The 14,865-nt window shown below is 37.6% G+C and overlaps 1 protein-coding gene across 4 annotated transcripts in view; it reads left to right on the top strand.

Annotated features, from left to right (window-relative positions):
- Positions 1 to 14,865, top strand: part of USP33 (ubiquitin specific peptidase 33) — a 63,046-nt gene that overhangs the window by 42,814 nt on the left and 5,367 nt on the right. For 2 of the 4 annotated variants that reach the window (XM_018045640.1, XM_005678223.3), the window contains exons 13-21: positions 457 to 629; positions 730 to 824; positions 1,451 to 1,484; positions 4,809 to 4,854; positions 5,294 to 5,474; positions 5,916 to 6,042; positions 7,013 to 7,182; positions 8,320 to 8,401; positions 9,095 to 9,203. In XM_018045640.1, coding sequence (XP_017901129.1) covers positions 457 to 629; positions 730 to 824; positions 1,451 to 1,484; positions 4,809 to 4,854; positions 5,294 to 5,474; positions 5,916 to 6,042; positions 7,013 to 7,182; positions 8,320 to 8,401; positions 9,095 to 9,203 — 1,017 coding nt within the window. Of the gene's footprint in view, positions 1 to 456; positions 630 to 729; positions 825 to 1,450; positions 1,485 to 4,808; positions 4,855 to 5,293; positions 5,475 to 5,915; positions 6,043 to 7,012; positions 7,183 to 8,319; positions 8,402 to 9,094; positions 9,216 to 14,865 lie in introns of those variants that run through there. The other 2 variants (XM_005678224.3, XM_005678225.3) reach the window with 2 other exon arrangements.

Below are 14,865 nucleotides of genomic sequence, written 5' to 3'. Positions count from 1 at the left end.
AGGGTTTTCAATAGTCTATTTTAGTATCAGTTATTTAAATAGAATTATCCTGAAATATTTTCAGCTGTTTAGGTTTTGCATCTTGTTTTTTAAACTGCATTTAATAACTATCACTAGAGGTCATTTTCAAAAACAAATGCAGTAGTGATAAACAGTTTGAACCTCAAGCTACAGTGGCTGGGTGTGAGGTACTTCTGTTTACCACTGTGTTCTTGACTAATGGGGATGTTAGTAGTTATAGTGTGTGCGAAGATTAAATTTAGAACAGTTCTTGGTACAAAGCAGTTTTGCTTTAGTTGTTACTATTTTTGCTTTGATATTACTATAAAAAGCAGTTTGGTGTTTTGGTTTTTTTCCTTATTATAATTTGCTTGGATCTTTGCCGTCTAAAATCTGTCCTCAGGTGTTTGTGCTGGATTATTTTCATGCCATTCTTAAAACACAAAACAATTTTAGGTGTCTGTAACCCTCGAGACCTTTCAAGATCTGTCCTTGCCGATTCCTGGCAAGGAAGACCTTGCTAAGCTGCATTCATCAAGTCATCCAACATCTATAGTCAAAGCAGGATCATGTGGCGAAGCATATGCTCCACAAGGGTGGATAGCTTTTTTCATGGAGTATGTGAAGAGGTATGTGTGCATTTTCTTTGTTACTAGTTCATTGTTAAAACGCTGTTTCTGCTGTACTGGCAGAACATTTCCTTTCTTTTTTCTGTCAATGATGTTTCAGGTTTGTTGTCTCATGTGTCCCTAGCTGGTTTTGGGGTCCAATAGTAACCTTGCAAGATTGTCTTGCTGCCTTCTTTGCCAGAGATGAACTAAAAGGTAAGAAATACAAAATAGTTTTCATCTATGGTTAAACTGTTGTGAATGAGCTAAAATATTAGTAGGACTAAATATGAAATGTATTCGTAAAAGCTAAATTTTGAGGCAGCTTAAATAGTGCTTGCCCGTATTGCCGCAGTGCCAGCATCTGTCATGACGACATAAATACTATAAGTAATATCTTGAAATAACTGATACAAACTCCTATAGTACTAGACAATACAATATTTGAAGTGTGTTAAATCTGCTCTGAGATTGAAAAAAGGGAAAATTCAGCCAGTATAAAAGACTGTGAATCTGAATTAGTATGAATTTCTCAGTCGTGTTTAAATCCAATCCTTCAGTATTTTGAGGTGCCAGCACCTTGCTTCAGCATACAATACACAGTCTGAATTTTGTTGAGTGAATAAATGGGCGCAGTGTTATTTGAGATGGGCCTTCTGGGTTGAAAACAAGAGGGAGGTGAAGGGTGTTGTAGGCAAGGTTAATATGCCGACTTGAGCAGAGACTGAAAAGTGCATTACTGTTCTACGGAATCAGCGTGACAAACTCAAAGAACTGCAAAACCAAAAGAAAATAGCTTGCTTTTAATTGGAGAGGAATAACCAGATCTGTTCTATCCTCAGGTGATAATATGTACAGTTGTGAAAAATGCAAAAAGTAAGTGTCATTGGCAGTGCTTTTAATTGCATGCTTTGTATTTTAAATGATATTTTTCTTGGTTATTTGAATTGGACAGGTGAGATTTGTCCTAGTAAAAATGAAGAAACCTATTCTGTAAAACAAATCCAAGGTTAAAAATTTAACAAATTTAATAGGCTTAGCGAATATGTGACAGTGTATTTTGAGATAAGTAAGTATGTCATTTTGCAAAGAAAACATTTTCCGTATATATTATAGACATATACTAGGATATAGAACGTGCATTTTTATTACCTAGGTTAATTCTGCCATCATAAATAATGCAGTATTCTCTTGTGGTTTCTCACCGTGACAGGCTAGATTTAAGAAGTGAAAGTGATTATAAAGGTACATAGTTTCAAGTCTGTGTAAAATTCAGAAAGGTTATATTGTCTGTAATGTTACCTGCTATATGAGGGCCAAGTAAAAAAAAAAAAAGATAAGAAAAGTATGGATTTGAGGAGGAAGGAAAGCTCAAGAGGGAAGGGTTGTATTTATAATTATGACTCATTCAAGTTGTATGGCAGAAACCAGGACAACGTTGTAAAGCAGTTATCCTCCAATTAAAAAATAAGTAAAATATGAACAATGAAAAGCGTCATACTATTTAAAAAACCGAAAAGTATGATTTTGTTTCTTTATATCTATGCTAGCTGCCTTTTTCTATCTTGTAATAAATTTAGGCTTTTAAGTCTTCTTGGTGATGAGTTAGAAAAGAAAAATGAAGAATTGAAAGCAAATACGTTTGAGGTAGAATGAACTAGAAAATTTTTCTGAATCTCTCTAATAGAAAAATAAAAGCCTTCTAATAAGATACAAAATCTTCATAATACAAGCTTATGGCTTTTGTCAAAAACCCAGGGAAATGTTGATCTACAGCTATTGGTCTTCTTCATGACAAAAAGGTAAAGTGTACTGTTTGGTCAGTAAGGAAGAAAAGCTGCCTGTACTTTCTAAAAAAAAGTACACTTCTAGTGAATTAGAAAGTACTTATTATCAGTTTGTCCTGGAAGTTACAGTTGATTGCTGAAGACAGAGTTGGCCCAGAGGGGAAATCTTTCTTGGGAAAACAGTGCCAGCTAAAAAAAGGTAATAATGAAGATGGAAAAGAACTTGCATCCACCCCAGAATCCAAAATCAAAGTAGAGATCTGTCAGTGAAAATGAAGTTGCTCTGTTGTGTCTGACTCTGTGACCCTGTGGACGATAGCCCACCAGGCTTCTCAGTACGTGGGATTCTCCAGGCAAGAATACTGGAGTGGGTTGCCATTTCCTTCTGCAGGGGATCTTCCCCACCAAGGGATCGAACCTGGGTCTCTCACATTTCAGGCGGATGCTTTAACCTCTGAGCCACCAAGGAAGCCCTGAGATCTGTCAAGTATATGTTAGTATTGATTATTGGGAATTCACTGGCACTCTAGTAACAACACGTGAACTTCCAGATGTTCAAGCTGGTTTTAGAAAAGGCAGAGGAACCAGAGATCAAATTGGCCAACATCCACTGGATCATCGAAAAAGCAAAAGAGTTCCAGAAAAACATCTATTTCTGCTTTATAGACTATGCCAAAGCCTTTGACTGTGTGGATCACAATAAACTGTGGAAAATTGTGAAAGAGATGGGACTACCAGACCACCTGACCTGCCTCTTGAGATACCTATATGCAGGTCGGGAAGCAACAGTTAGAACTGGACATGGAGCAACAGACTGGTTCCCAATAGGAAAAGGAGTACGTCAAGGCTGTACACTGTCACCCTGCTTATTTAACTTCTATGCAGAGTACATCATGAGAAACACAAGCTGGAATCAAGATTGCCGGGAGAAATACCAATCACCTCAGATATGCAGATGACACCACCCTTATGGCAGAAAGTGAAGAGGAACTAAAAAGCCTCTTGATGAACATGAAAGAGGAGAGTGAAAATGATGGCTTAAAGCTCAACATTCAGAAAACAAAAATCATGGCATCTGGTCCCATCACTTCATGGGAAATAGATGAGGAAAGAGTGGAAACAGTGTCAGACTTTATTTTTTTTGGGCTCCAAAATCACTGCAGATGGTGATTGCAGCCATGAAATTAAAAGACACTTACTCCTTGGAAGAAAAGTTAATGACCAACCTAGATAGCATATTCAAAAGCAGAGACATTACTTTGCCAATAAAGATCCGTCTAGTCAAGCCTATGGTTTTTCCAGTAGTCATGTATGGATGTGAGAGTTGGACTGTGAAGAAAGCTGAGCGCCAAAGAATTGATGCTTTTGAACTGTGGTGTTGGAGAAGACTCTTGAGAGTCCCATGGACTGCAAGGAGATCCAACCAGTCTATTCTGAAGGAGATCAGCCCTGGGATTTCTTTGGAAGGACTGATGCTAAAGCTGAAACTCCAGTACTTTGGCCACCTCATGCAAAGAGTTGACTCACTGGAAAAGACTCTGATGCTGGAAGGATTGGGGGCAGGAGAAGGGGACGACAGAGAATGAGATGGTAGATGGCATCACCGACTCGATGGATGTGAGTTTGAGTGAACCCCGGGAGTTGGTGATGGACAGGGAGGCCTGGCGTGCTGAGATTCATGGGGTCGCAAAGAGTCAGACATAACTGAGCAACTGAACTAAACTGAACTAGTAGTTAAGACTCTGTGCTTTCACTGTCAAGGACCCGTGTTTGATCCCTGATTGGGAAACTAAGATCCTACCAGCCATGTGATATGGCAAAAAAAAAAAATTGGTTATTAATAATAGCCATTCTTTATTTATCTTAAGTTATTAATTTCCACATTCGGGGTAAAGGTTGTAGGGACTTCCCTGGTGGTCAAGTGGCTGAGACTCCATGCTCCCAATGGAGGGGGCCTATTAATAAAAGATTCCACATGCTGCAGCTAAAACCTGGTGTAACCAAGTAAATAGATATATTTTTACAAAAAAAAAAAAAAAGAATAAAGGTTATATAATATATTGACCTGACCAACCAATCCTATAAAACTAGGATTTTATTTTACCTAGTTTCAGCTGATACATGAATGTTGTAAAGGCATAGCCAGACCACAGACAGTAGATTTTTCATCAAAGAATTACATAACTCTGAAGTTTTATCTTAATTTAAATAATTTTTAACAGAAAGTGATTCCAGTGTTTTATTAGTATGTTTTTAATTGGTAGCATATAATTCAGTAGTAAGTGTTTTTAGTTTGATACCTTTGTCTCTGCATTTTCTAAAAGATTTTGCTGTATATTTGAAAATACTAAAGGTTTTGTAGATTTGTATGGGAAACAGTTTTATTAAAATTGATTTTCCCTTTACCCCTTAGGTTGAGAAATGGAGTAAAGTTTTGTAAAGTACAAAAGTTTCCTGAGGTATGGACTTTATGACCATTCATTTCATTTTATGCGGTAGGTGAAGCTTTAATGTAACACAGTGCAGTGAATACTTTAGCATTTGTTGAAGATTGAAGTGGTCCTATTGACCATTTGCTATGTATACCCATTATGATTATCCATTTTAAAATACTGGATCAAGTAAGTGCCCCTAGCAGTAAATAAAACTGTGTTAAACACAGTTTAATCAGACATTGTAGGGTCTTGCAGGTATAAAGTGTAAAATTGGAAAAACTAGTAGCTATGGAGTTAGGAAGTACCACATTTCAGGATTTCCACATTTTAACATCTCTGGAATGTTAATTGGATGATTAAGAATTGGATGATTATGTTTAATCTTGACAATAAGTATATTTAATAGACTCCTTTATCTAGAACAAGAAATTTTGAAATAATCCTACCTTTCTCTTTTAAAAAGATTTTGTGCATCCATCTTAAAAGATTCAGACATGAACTGATGTTTTCCACCAAAATCAGTACCCATGTTTCATTTCCACTGGAAGGCCTGGATCTTCAACCATTTCTAGCTAAAGATAGTCCAGCGCAAATTGTTAACTATGATCTTCTGTCAGTCATTTGTCACCATGGAACTGCAAGTAGTAAGTATCCAAGTTTGACATACGATTTTGCATTAAAAAAAGAAACATCTGAGTTGATCTCAAACAAGGCCTGATTGAACAAAAAAAAATGTAAAAGATTTTTATTAATTCTTTTATTTTGGTTTTTAAAATGTCAGAAATTTTAAGAATTTAAATAATTTTACTCTCATGTTTAAAATAGTAGAAATACATTGTGTGTTAAGATAAATAGTAAGGATTTTAACATGATTATTTTTACACTTTTTTTTTAAGATTGCATTCTTTGTTATGATTTTTATTTCCTCCAATGATGGTTGTAAGGGTACCTACTGGAAAAAATAGGTTAGTTCTTGCTATATCTCTGCTAGGTAGGAAGTGAGACTACAAAACTAGTTTTATCTTCCATTCTTGTGTTAATTTTATATCACTGAAATAATTTAAATTTTATCTTCCTGAATTCAGGTGGACACTATATTGCCTACTGCCGAAACAATCTAAATAATCTCTGGTATGAATTTGACGACCAGAGTGTCACTGAAGTTTCAGAGTCTACTGTACAAAATGCAGAAGCTTATGTTCTCTTCTACAGGTGAGGTAATAACTCATGAGTAGGCTGTTTTGACAAAGATGACAAAGCATCTCATATTGAGGTTAATAGTGACTTCTAAGACTTTCAGAGTGGATTGCTGAGTAAAGATTAGAAATTGTTTTACTCTCATTATGTGAGTAAAAGTGAAGGTTTGTGTGTAGAATGATCTTTTGTTAAGAAAATGTTAAATCATTTAGTTGAGGGCAAAGGGTTATATTTTGTTTTAGAAACATTTGTTTTACTTTTAAAAATTAAGCACTGATAGTAGGAACTAAATACCAAATTTTCTCCTAACATAGCCAATAAAGGAGGTATTAATATAATATACTTTACAGTATCCTCTAAAAGATTGTACAGCTACTGTCTTGTTAGCAATCATTTGAATGTCTGTTTCTAACGAGTAGTTATGTGGATACCAGTAGTTATCACCTAGATATCACCCCTAGGGTTATAATGTAGTGGGGGAGGCAAGGAGCAAAGTACAATATATTTTTCCTGGTGGAATAATTTTCAAGACCTAATAAGATTCACAGGTACAAGTCCACCCTTCCATGTGCATGGGGTTTTGCATCTGAGGATTCAGCCAATGGCAGATAAGAAATATTGGGGAGGGAAAGATTCCAGAAAGTTCCAAAAAGCAAAACTTGAAATTGCTCACCAGTAACTATCTAGCTACCATTTATGCCCTATATACTAATGTTTGCACAGCATTTATATTATATTAGATATTATGTAATCTAGAAGTAATTTAATGTATATGAGAGGATATGCACAGGTTACATGCAAATGCTACACCATTTTATATAAGGCTTTTGGTATCTGCAGGGTTCCTGGAACCAGTCCCCCATGGACAACTGGATAACTCTATTAGTGGTGTATGCAAAGTCTAATAAGGAAGTGGAAAAATCCACTTTACTAGCCTAATGGAGTAAAATGCTTATTGAATATAATGAATCATTGTCCTTAATAGGAAGAGCAGTGAAGAAGCACAAAAAGAGAGGCGAAGAATATCAAATTTGTTGAACATAATGGAACCAAGTCTCCTTCAGTTTTATATTTCTCGACAGTGGCTAAATAAATTTAAGACCTTTGCTGAACCTGGCCCTATTTCAAATAATGATTTTCTCTGTATTCATGGAGGTAAGAAACTCTAATGAAAAGTAGTAGTAGGAAGTTGCTATTAAATAATTTACAAATAAGGCAAGAGCCAAGGATTTTCCTCTTCCATTTATTTTCCATTTCCCATCTACATTCCAACATAAATGTATTTAATTTACTGTCGTCTCAAAAATTAGTTTTTTCTTATAAGTATGGGTAATCTATAGCCTCTTTGTAGAATAGATATTAATATTTATTGGGTACCATTTCCAAATGCTGTGCTAGAGTCTAAAAATACCAGAAACACTGTTTCTGTTCTCAAAGCTCCAGTTTCATAGTAAAGACAGATGCATAAACACCTGAGTAAGGTACAGGGATCACTTCTATTGCTCATCATTTTTCTCAGCTGAGAGACATCCAGCTCCAACCGTATCCATGGCTCTTATCCCTTTTGTCTAAATGAATAGCTGGCTCTTTTCCTAACCAAAAAAATGTACTTGGAATTTAACAACAACAAAAAAAACCTCACGCAGTTATTTGCTAAATATAACTTCTGCCTTTGTGACTGACTGTGTTACTGCCTGTTCCCATGACAAATAATACCTTAGTGTGACACTTTTAATTAAATTTCATGGTCGAAGACTTGTTATTCTCATTTATTAATTATTTTTGCAGTGAAACCTCAAGAGATAGTACAAATGTCCTGTATTGGGTTTAGAAATCTAAACTTTGAAAATATTTCTGTATGTGAAATTTTTCTCTTATTACTTTCTCCCACTTGAGCTATTAACTTAAGTCTCTTCCTGTTCAGAATCTCCCTATAATCCTTTCAAGGCATTTATCCGTGCCTGCCTTTTTATTTTGGTTACTCATGTAAATTCTTCATTTCTTCTTCTGGATTATAAGCTCCATGAAGAAAAGATTATCTCTGATTTATCTCTGGTTTGGCCCCAATACATAGTCAATGCTTAGTAAAGATTTATGTAAGTTAAATACCTGAACATCTTGGTTAACTTACTCTATATTTCAAGAGAAAATATATCTTCAGGAACATATATTTATACTTAATTTTCTACCTCTTGGGGAGATTTTTTAAGAATAATAACTGAAAAAATGCTAAGAATTAATCAGTTAAAATTAACAAAAGGAACAAAACAGATTCATTTTAAACTTTCCTAGGTGTTCCTCCACGAAAAGCTGGTTATATTGAAGACCTGGTTTTGATGCTGCCTCAGAACATTTGGGATAACCTATATAGCAGGTTTGTTTTTTTTAATCAGTATGATATTGTGAAAATCAGCTTATGAAATTTGTTAAAGAGAGATTGGTTATTTTGTATGTGCTCCTTGTGCTGTATGTTGCTTATGTAGAATATTCCCATTTTCCTTCATTTATTCACGCTGAAGCATGACTGGAGAGACTTTTGTAGCTAGAGTGGCCCTGATCTAGATAATTAATTCTAATTTTTCTGTTCTGATCGTCTATCTATAAAGATATGCTGTGATATTTAACTCTCTAAAGTTTTAAATTTTATTTAAAAATATTTCACGCAATCCCCTAATACATTTCTTAAAATACATTGAAAATAATTCATTTCATGAATTCTTACTTGAGTGGACAGGGGAAGTCTCCTCCTGATTAAAACTTGATTAAAACTGTGGCTGTGTATAACTTAAGATTTATAAACATATAAACATGCTAATTTTTGACAGCTACTTCTTTTATTGTATGTTATTGTTGCCCCAAACATTTTGTAACAAAAGTAGCTGTAAGGGAGAGTTCAAATATAGATAAAGCAGACAAACCAATAAACTGATATAATCATTGACCCTGAAAAGCATAAAATCAAGTCCTCACAATAATTTAGTTTTTACATTTTATGAAAACTTGGATACATTTCCTAGATCAGCTTTCCTCCAAATTATCATAATTATTAATATTCTTCATGCCTTAGGTATGGAGGAGGACCAGCTGTCAACCATCTGTACATTTGTCACACTTGCCAGATTGAAGCAGAGAAAATTGAAAAAAGAAGAAAAACTGAATTGGAAATTTTTATTCGGGTAAAAAAATGATGCTTTTCAAATTAGAAAAATGATCTAGAATAAAGAAAAAGAAGTGACCCTTAGAAAAAACTCTGTAAGTGAAATGATTGGATGAAAGAGTTGTAATAGATTTTAAGTGTTACAGTCACATAACAGTGAGAGACCCCAGTAAGGTGACTGTAGTTCTAGTGAGTTAAGTTCTTCCTTTGTGGATTTTTGTTTTCATGGATTGGTAATAAATTTGGTTTGTGTATTGGCACTGGCAAGAAGTCTTATTGAAATAGTCAGTTATAGGTTTCGATAAGCTAGTGATTGTTTTGGAAGGCATCTACTCAGATTCCGTTCTCTACTTTCACTCCTTTGTAAAGTAAATATTGTTTGGGGGAGCTCTCTATACTTAGACCTAGTTCCCACAAAGTGAATATATTATAAGATGTTTCTTGATTACAGGCAATAGAAAGTCTGATCAGAATCAATAGGAAGAGCTGAATAACCAGGTTTTATGGAGAGAAAGAATACACTTCAATTTGTCTAGGTAGCATGAAGTAAGTTTCTTCAAAGTGGTACTGTCAGTAAAACGGCTCCAACTATTTATTTATTCGAATTCCTAATAGAGAATCCTACTAGAGTTTGGGTCACTTGAGAGGCATGTTCATTGTATTCCTGTTCAAATTATATTGGTGGAGGGATAATTCTGTAAGGGAAAATTGAGATTTTTTTTAGTAAAAGATGGGGAGAAGTTATTGAGTAGATACTACAGATGAATAGTACATTTCATGTTGTGGACACACACTGCTCTTCACACATACCTGTTTCTGTTCATAGATTTAGAGGTGTTTTTTTGTGTGTGCCCTTGCCTAAATAAAGACATTTTTACATACACAGGAGAATATTACAGGTGTGGATTGATTTATTGTTCTTGAATCTCATTTGCTTCCTAAAGAGGCAAATTTTAGTTAAATATTAAAAATAGGTCATTCCATGAATACTTAAATAGATGGCTAATGACTATCCATTAGGGTTTGATCAATAGAAGCCATTCTAAGTATTTTGAGTAGAATAGGAATACAAGCAATGCAAGACTTAAATAACTACTAAAAGAACTGTCAGTGAAGATCAAGAAGACTGTAGCTGACTTTCAGGAAATATGGAAGGTGGGTAGGCTGCCATACTTGAGATAGGAGCAGGGACAGTGGCTCACAGTGGGGTTTCAGAGCCCAGACAAGGTAAAGAAAGCTTTTTGTAGTAGCGTGGGCCTGGTCAAGGGTGTTGGAGCACAGGCAACATAGAAATGGATTTCCATGTTGGCTGGAGATGGATATGTGAGGAGGCACAGCGTAGTGGTGGTGGCAGATTTGAGGGACTGATTTCTTGTGTGGGATTGATTCCATGTGTAGGATTGATCAGATAATACAGGCATAATGAGAGCCAGATTTCTTATTGTCCGATAAAGGAGTTACATATACTGAAAGAGAAAAAACTAAAGTGGACTCTTTGTTATTGGATTAAAATTGTAGATATCTTTGTGAACTCGCTGTCACAGACATATGCATATGTGTGTGCGTGCTCTGTCATGTCGAACTCTTTGGGACTTTCTGGACTGTGGCTCGCCAGGTTCCTCTGTCCATGGGATTATCCTTGCAAGAATGCTGAAGTGGGTTGCCATTTCCTCCTCCAGGGGATCTTCCTGACCCAGGGAATAAACCCGTCTCTTGCGTCTCCTGCATTGCCAGGTGGATTCTTTACCACTGGGCCACCTGGGAAGCCCATACACATACATACGGAGCTATGAATGTGTGTACATGTACATGTAGATAGAAATGAATGATGAACCTAAATTAATTTCCCAACTCTTGTTGCTGAAAAGGCCTGGATAACTCCAGTAGGATTGAGCATACCCAGCTTTCTTCAGATCTTGGCTTCTAAACATCTTTCTGTAGTCAAAGTGACCAGCCCTCCTTGGAGAAATGGCTGCTTTCAGGGCTGAGGCAAGAGAATTGCAAGATGAGCTTGGGATTTCATACTATTCCAAAAACTTAAGAAGTTTTTGAAGAATGATTGGGGAAATGTCAGAAGTACACAGAAGCCAGCTTGAAGGGACTTTTCCTTGCTGAATTTCGGATAATGTGGGCTTCAAAATAAATTATAATATTCTTCAGTTCAGTTCAGTCGCTCAGTCTTGTCTGACTTTCTGTGACCACATGGATTGCAGCATGCCTGGCCTCCCTGTCCATCGCCAATTCCCGGAGAATTACCCAAATTCATGTCCATTAAGTTGGTGATGCCATCTAACCATCTCATCCTCTCTCATCCCCTTCTCTTTCTGCCCTCAATCTTTCCCAACATCAGGGTCTTTTCCAGTGAGTCAGCTCTTCACATCAGGTGGCCAAAGTATTGGAGTTTCAGCTTCAACATTAGTCCTTCCAATGAGCACCTAGGACTGATCTCCTTTAGGATGGACTGGTTGGATCTCCTTGAAGTCCAAAGGACTCTCAAGAGTCTTCTCCAACACCACAGTTCAAAAGCATCAATTCTTAAGGGCTCAGCTTTCTTTATAGTCCAACTCTCGCAGCCATACATGACCACTGGAAAAACCATAGCCTTGACTAGATGGACCTTTGCTGGCAAATAATAGTATTATATAAAGGACAGAAATGGTATGGACCTAACAGAAGCAGAAGATATTAAGAAGAGGTGGCAAGAATACACAGAAGAACTGCGCAAAAAAGAGTTGCACGACCCAGATAATCACGATGGTGTGATCACTCACCTAGAGCCAGACATCCTGGAATGTAAAGTCAAGTGGGCCTTAGAAAGCGTCACTACGAGCAAAGCTAGTGGAGGTGATGGAATTCCAGTTGAGCTATTTCAAATCCTGAAAGATGATGCTGTGAAAGTGCTGCACTCAATATGCCAGCAAATTTGGAAAACTCAGCAGTGGCCACAGGACTGGAAAAGGTCAGTTTTCATTCCAATCCCAAAGAAAAGCAATCCCAAAGAATGCTGAAACTACTGCACAATTGCACTCATCTGACACGCTAGTAAAGTAATGCTCAAAATTCTCCAAGCCAGGCTTTAGCAATACGCGAACCGTGAACTTCCAGATGTTCAAGCTGGTTTTAGAAAAGGCAGAGGAACCAGAGATCAAATTGCCAACATCCGCTGGATCATCGAAAAAGCAAGAGAGTTCCAGAAAAACATCTATTTCTGCTTTCTTGACTATGCCAAAGCCTTTGACTGTGTGGATCACAACAAACTGGAAAATTCTGAAAGAGATGGGACTACTAGACCACCTGACCTGCCTCTTGAGAAACCTATATGCAGGTCAGGAAGCAACAGTTAGAACTGGACATGGAACAACAGACTGGTTCCAAATAGGAAAAGGAGTACGTCAAGGCTGTATATTGTCACCCTGCTTATTTAACTTCTATGCAGAGTACGTCATGAGATAGCTGGGCTGGAAGAAGCACCAGCTGGAATCAAGTTTGCTGGGAGAAATATCAGTAACCTCAGACATGCAGATGACACCACCCTTATGGCAGAAAGTGAAGAGGAACTAAATAACCTCTTGACGAAAGTGAAAGAGGAGAGTGAAAAAGTTGGCCTAAGGCTCAACATTCAGAAAACAAAGATCATGACATCTGGTCCCATCACTTCTTGGGAAATAGATGGGGAAACAGTGTCAGACTTTATTTTGGGGGGCTCCAAAATCACATGATTGCAGCCAAGAAATTAAAAGACGCTTACTCCTTGAAAGGAAAGTTAATGACCAGCCTAGATAGCATATTGAAAAACAGAGACATTACTTTGCCAACAAAGGTTCGTCTAGTCAAGGCTATGGTTTTTCCAGTGGTCATGTATGGATGTGAGAGTTGAACTGTGAAGAAAGCTGAGCGCCGAAGAATTGATGCTTTTGAACTGTGGTGTTGGAGAAGACTCTTGAGAGTCCCTTGGACTGCAAGGAGATCCAACCAGTCCATCCTAGAGGAGACCAGTCTTGGGTGTTCACTGGAAGGACTGATGCTAAAGCTGAAACTCCAGTACTTCGGCCACCTCATGCAAAGAGTTGACTCATTGGAAAAGACTCTAATGCTGGGAGGGATTGGAGGCAGGAGGAGAAGGGGACTAGAGAGGATGAGATCGCTGGATGGCATCACTGACTCAGTGGAGTGAATTTGAGTGAACTCTGGGAGTTGGTGATAGACAGTGAGGCCTAGCGTGCTGCGATTCATGGGGCGCAAACAGTTGGACACGACTGAGCAACTGAACTGAAAGGAAATGGGAAGTTATATGCAGCAGGTGATTCTTGGGATTTTCTCTTTTGGGGGATCCATTTTTGATCATGCAGTATGTGGGATCCTAGTTTCTGGATCAGGGATCAAACCTACGCCCCCTGAAATGGAAGTGCAGGGTCTCAACCACTGGACTGCCAGGAATCACCCAATAGGTGATTCTTAACTGGAATCTTTGACTATAAACAATATTATTGGATCATTTAGAAAAATGATGGAGTCTGAGGATTAGATGCTAGTATTATATCAGTATTTCTAGGTTTTTATCATTTGTGTCAAATGTTTAAGAAAACCCTATGTACAGCATTTTGCAGACTTTAATGATCATTTTTCTGGTGTTGTGTGAAAGTTGCTCAGTCTTGACCGTCTCTTTACGACCCCATGGACTATACAGTTTGGGGTATATACTGCATTGTATAGGACAGTACCAGACCCACAGTGTTTTGTCACCTAGGCACAAAAACAGTATTCAGTAGACCAGCGACTTTTAGGTGATGGTCGGTAGTAAAGAATCTGCCTGCTGATGCAGGTGATGCAGGTTCAATCCCTGGGTTGAGAAGATCCCCTGAAGAAGGAAATGACAACCCACTCCTGTGTTCTTCCTTGGATAATTCCATGGACAGTGGAGCCTGGTGGGCTACAGTCCATGGGGTTGCAAAAGAGTTGGAAACAACTTAGCTACTAAACAACAATAATATATGGTACAGTTAGTGAATCTTATGGATGTGACCCTACTTCTTCATTTACTTTGTGTAAAGTTAGTTACATTGTCAGAGGCAATGTGGGATGGTATATCATCTCAGTTAATGGGACAATCAGTAAGACCAGCAACGCTGATACTAGAAGAAACGTACATTAGGAAGGTAGACCCAAGTCCAGTGCTGCTGCTGTTAAGTCGCTTCAGCCGTGTCCGACTCTGTCCAACCCCAGACTGCAGCCCACCAGGCTCCGCTATCCCTGGGATTCTCCAGGCAAGAACACTGGAGTGGGTTGCCATTTCCTTCTCCAGTGTATGAAAGTGAAAAGTGAAAGTGAAGTCACCCACTCAGTCGTGTCCTACCCTTCATGACCCCATGGACTTCAGCCTGCCAGGCTCCTCCATCCATGGGATTTTCCAGGCAAGATTACTTCCTTCTCCGAAATCCAGTTCTAGGCATTTGTAAATCACTTACCATCAAGGGACTTATATCCAGGTTATGTAAAGAATTCATATAATTCAAGAAGACAGATATTCCAGTTTGAAAATAAGCAAAATATTGTAATATACATTATTCTTACTTTATGAGCATTGACTAATGCTCAAAATTCTCCAAGCCACGCTTCAGCAACACATGAACCGTGAACTTCCAGATGTTCAAGCTGGTTTTAGAAAAGGCAGAGGAACCAGA

This window comes from Capra hircus, chromosome 3 (assembly GCF_001704415.2).
Source record: "Capra hircus breed San Clemente chromosome 3, ASM170441v1, whole genome shotgun sequence".
In the NCBI taxonomy this organism is placed as follows: domain Eukaryota; kingdom Metazoa; phylum Chordata; class Mammalia; order Artiodactyla; family Bovidae; genus Capra; species Capra hircus.
This window is presented reverse-complemented; position numbering and strand designations above follow the sequence as displayed.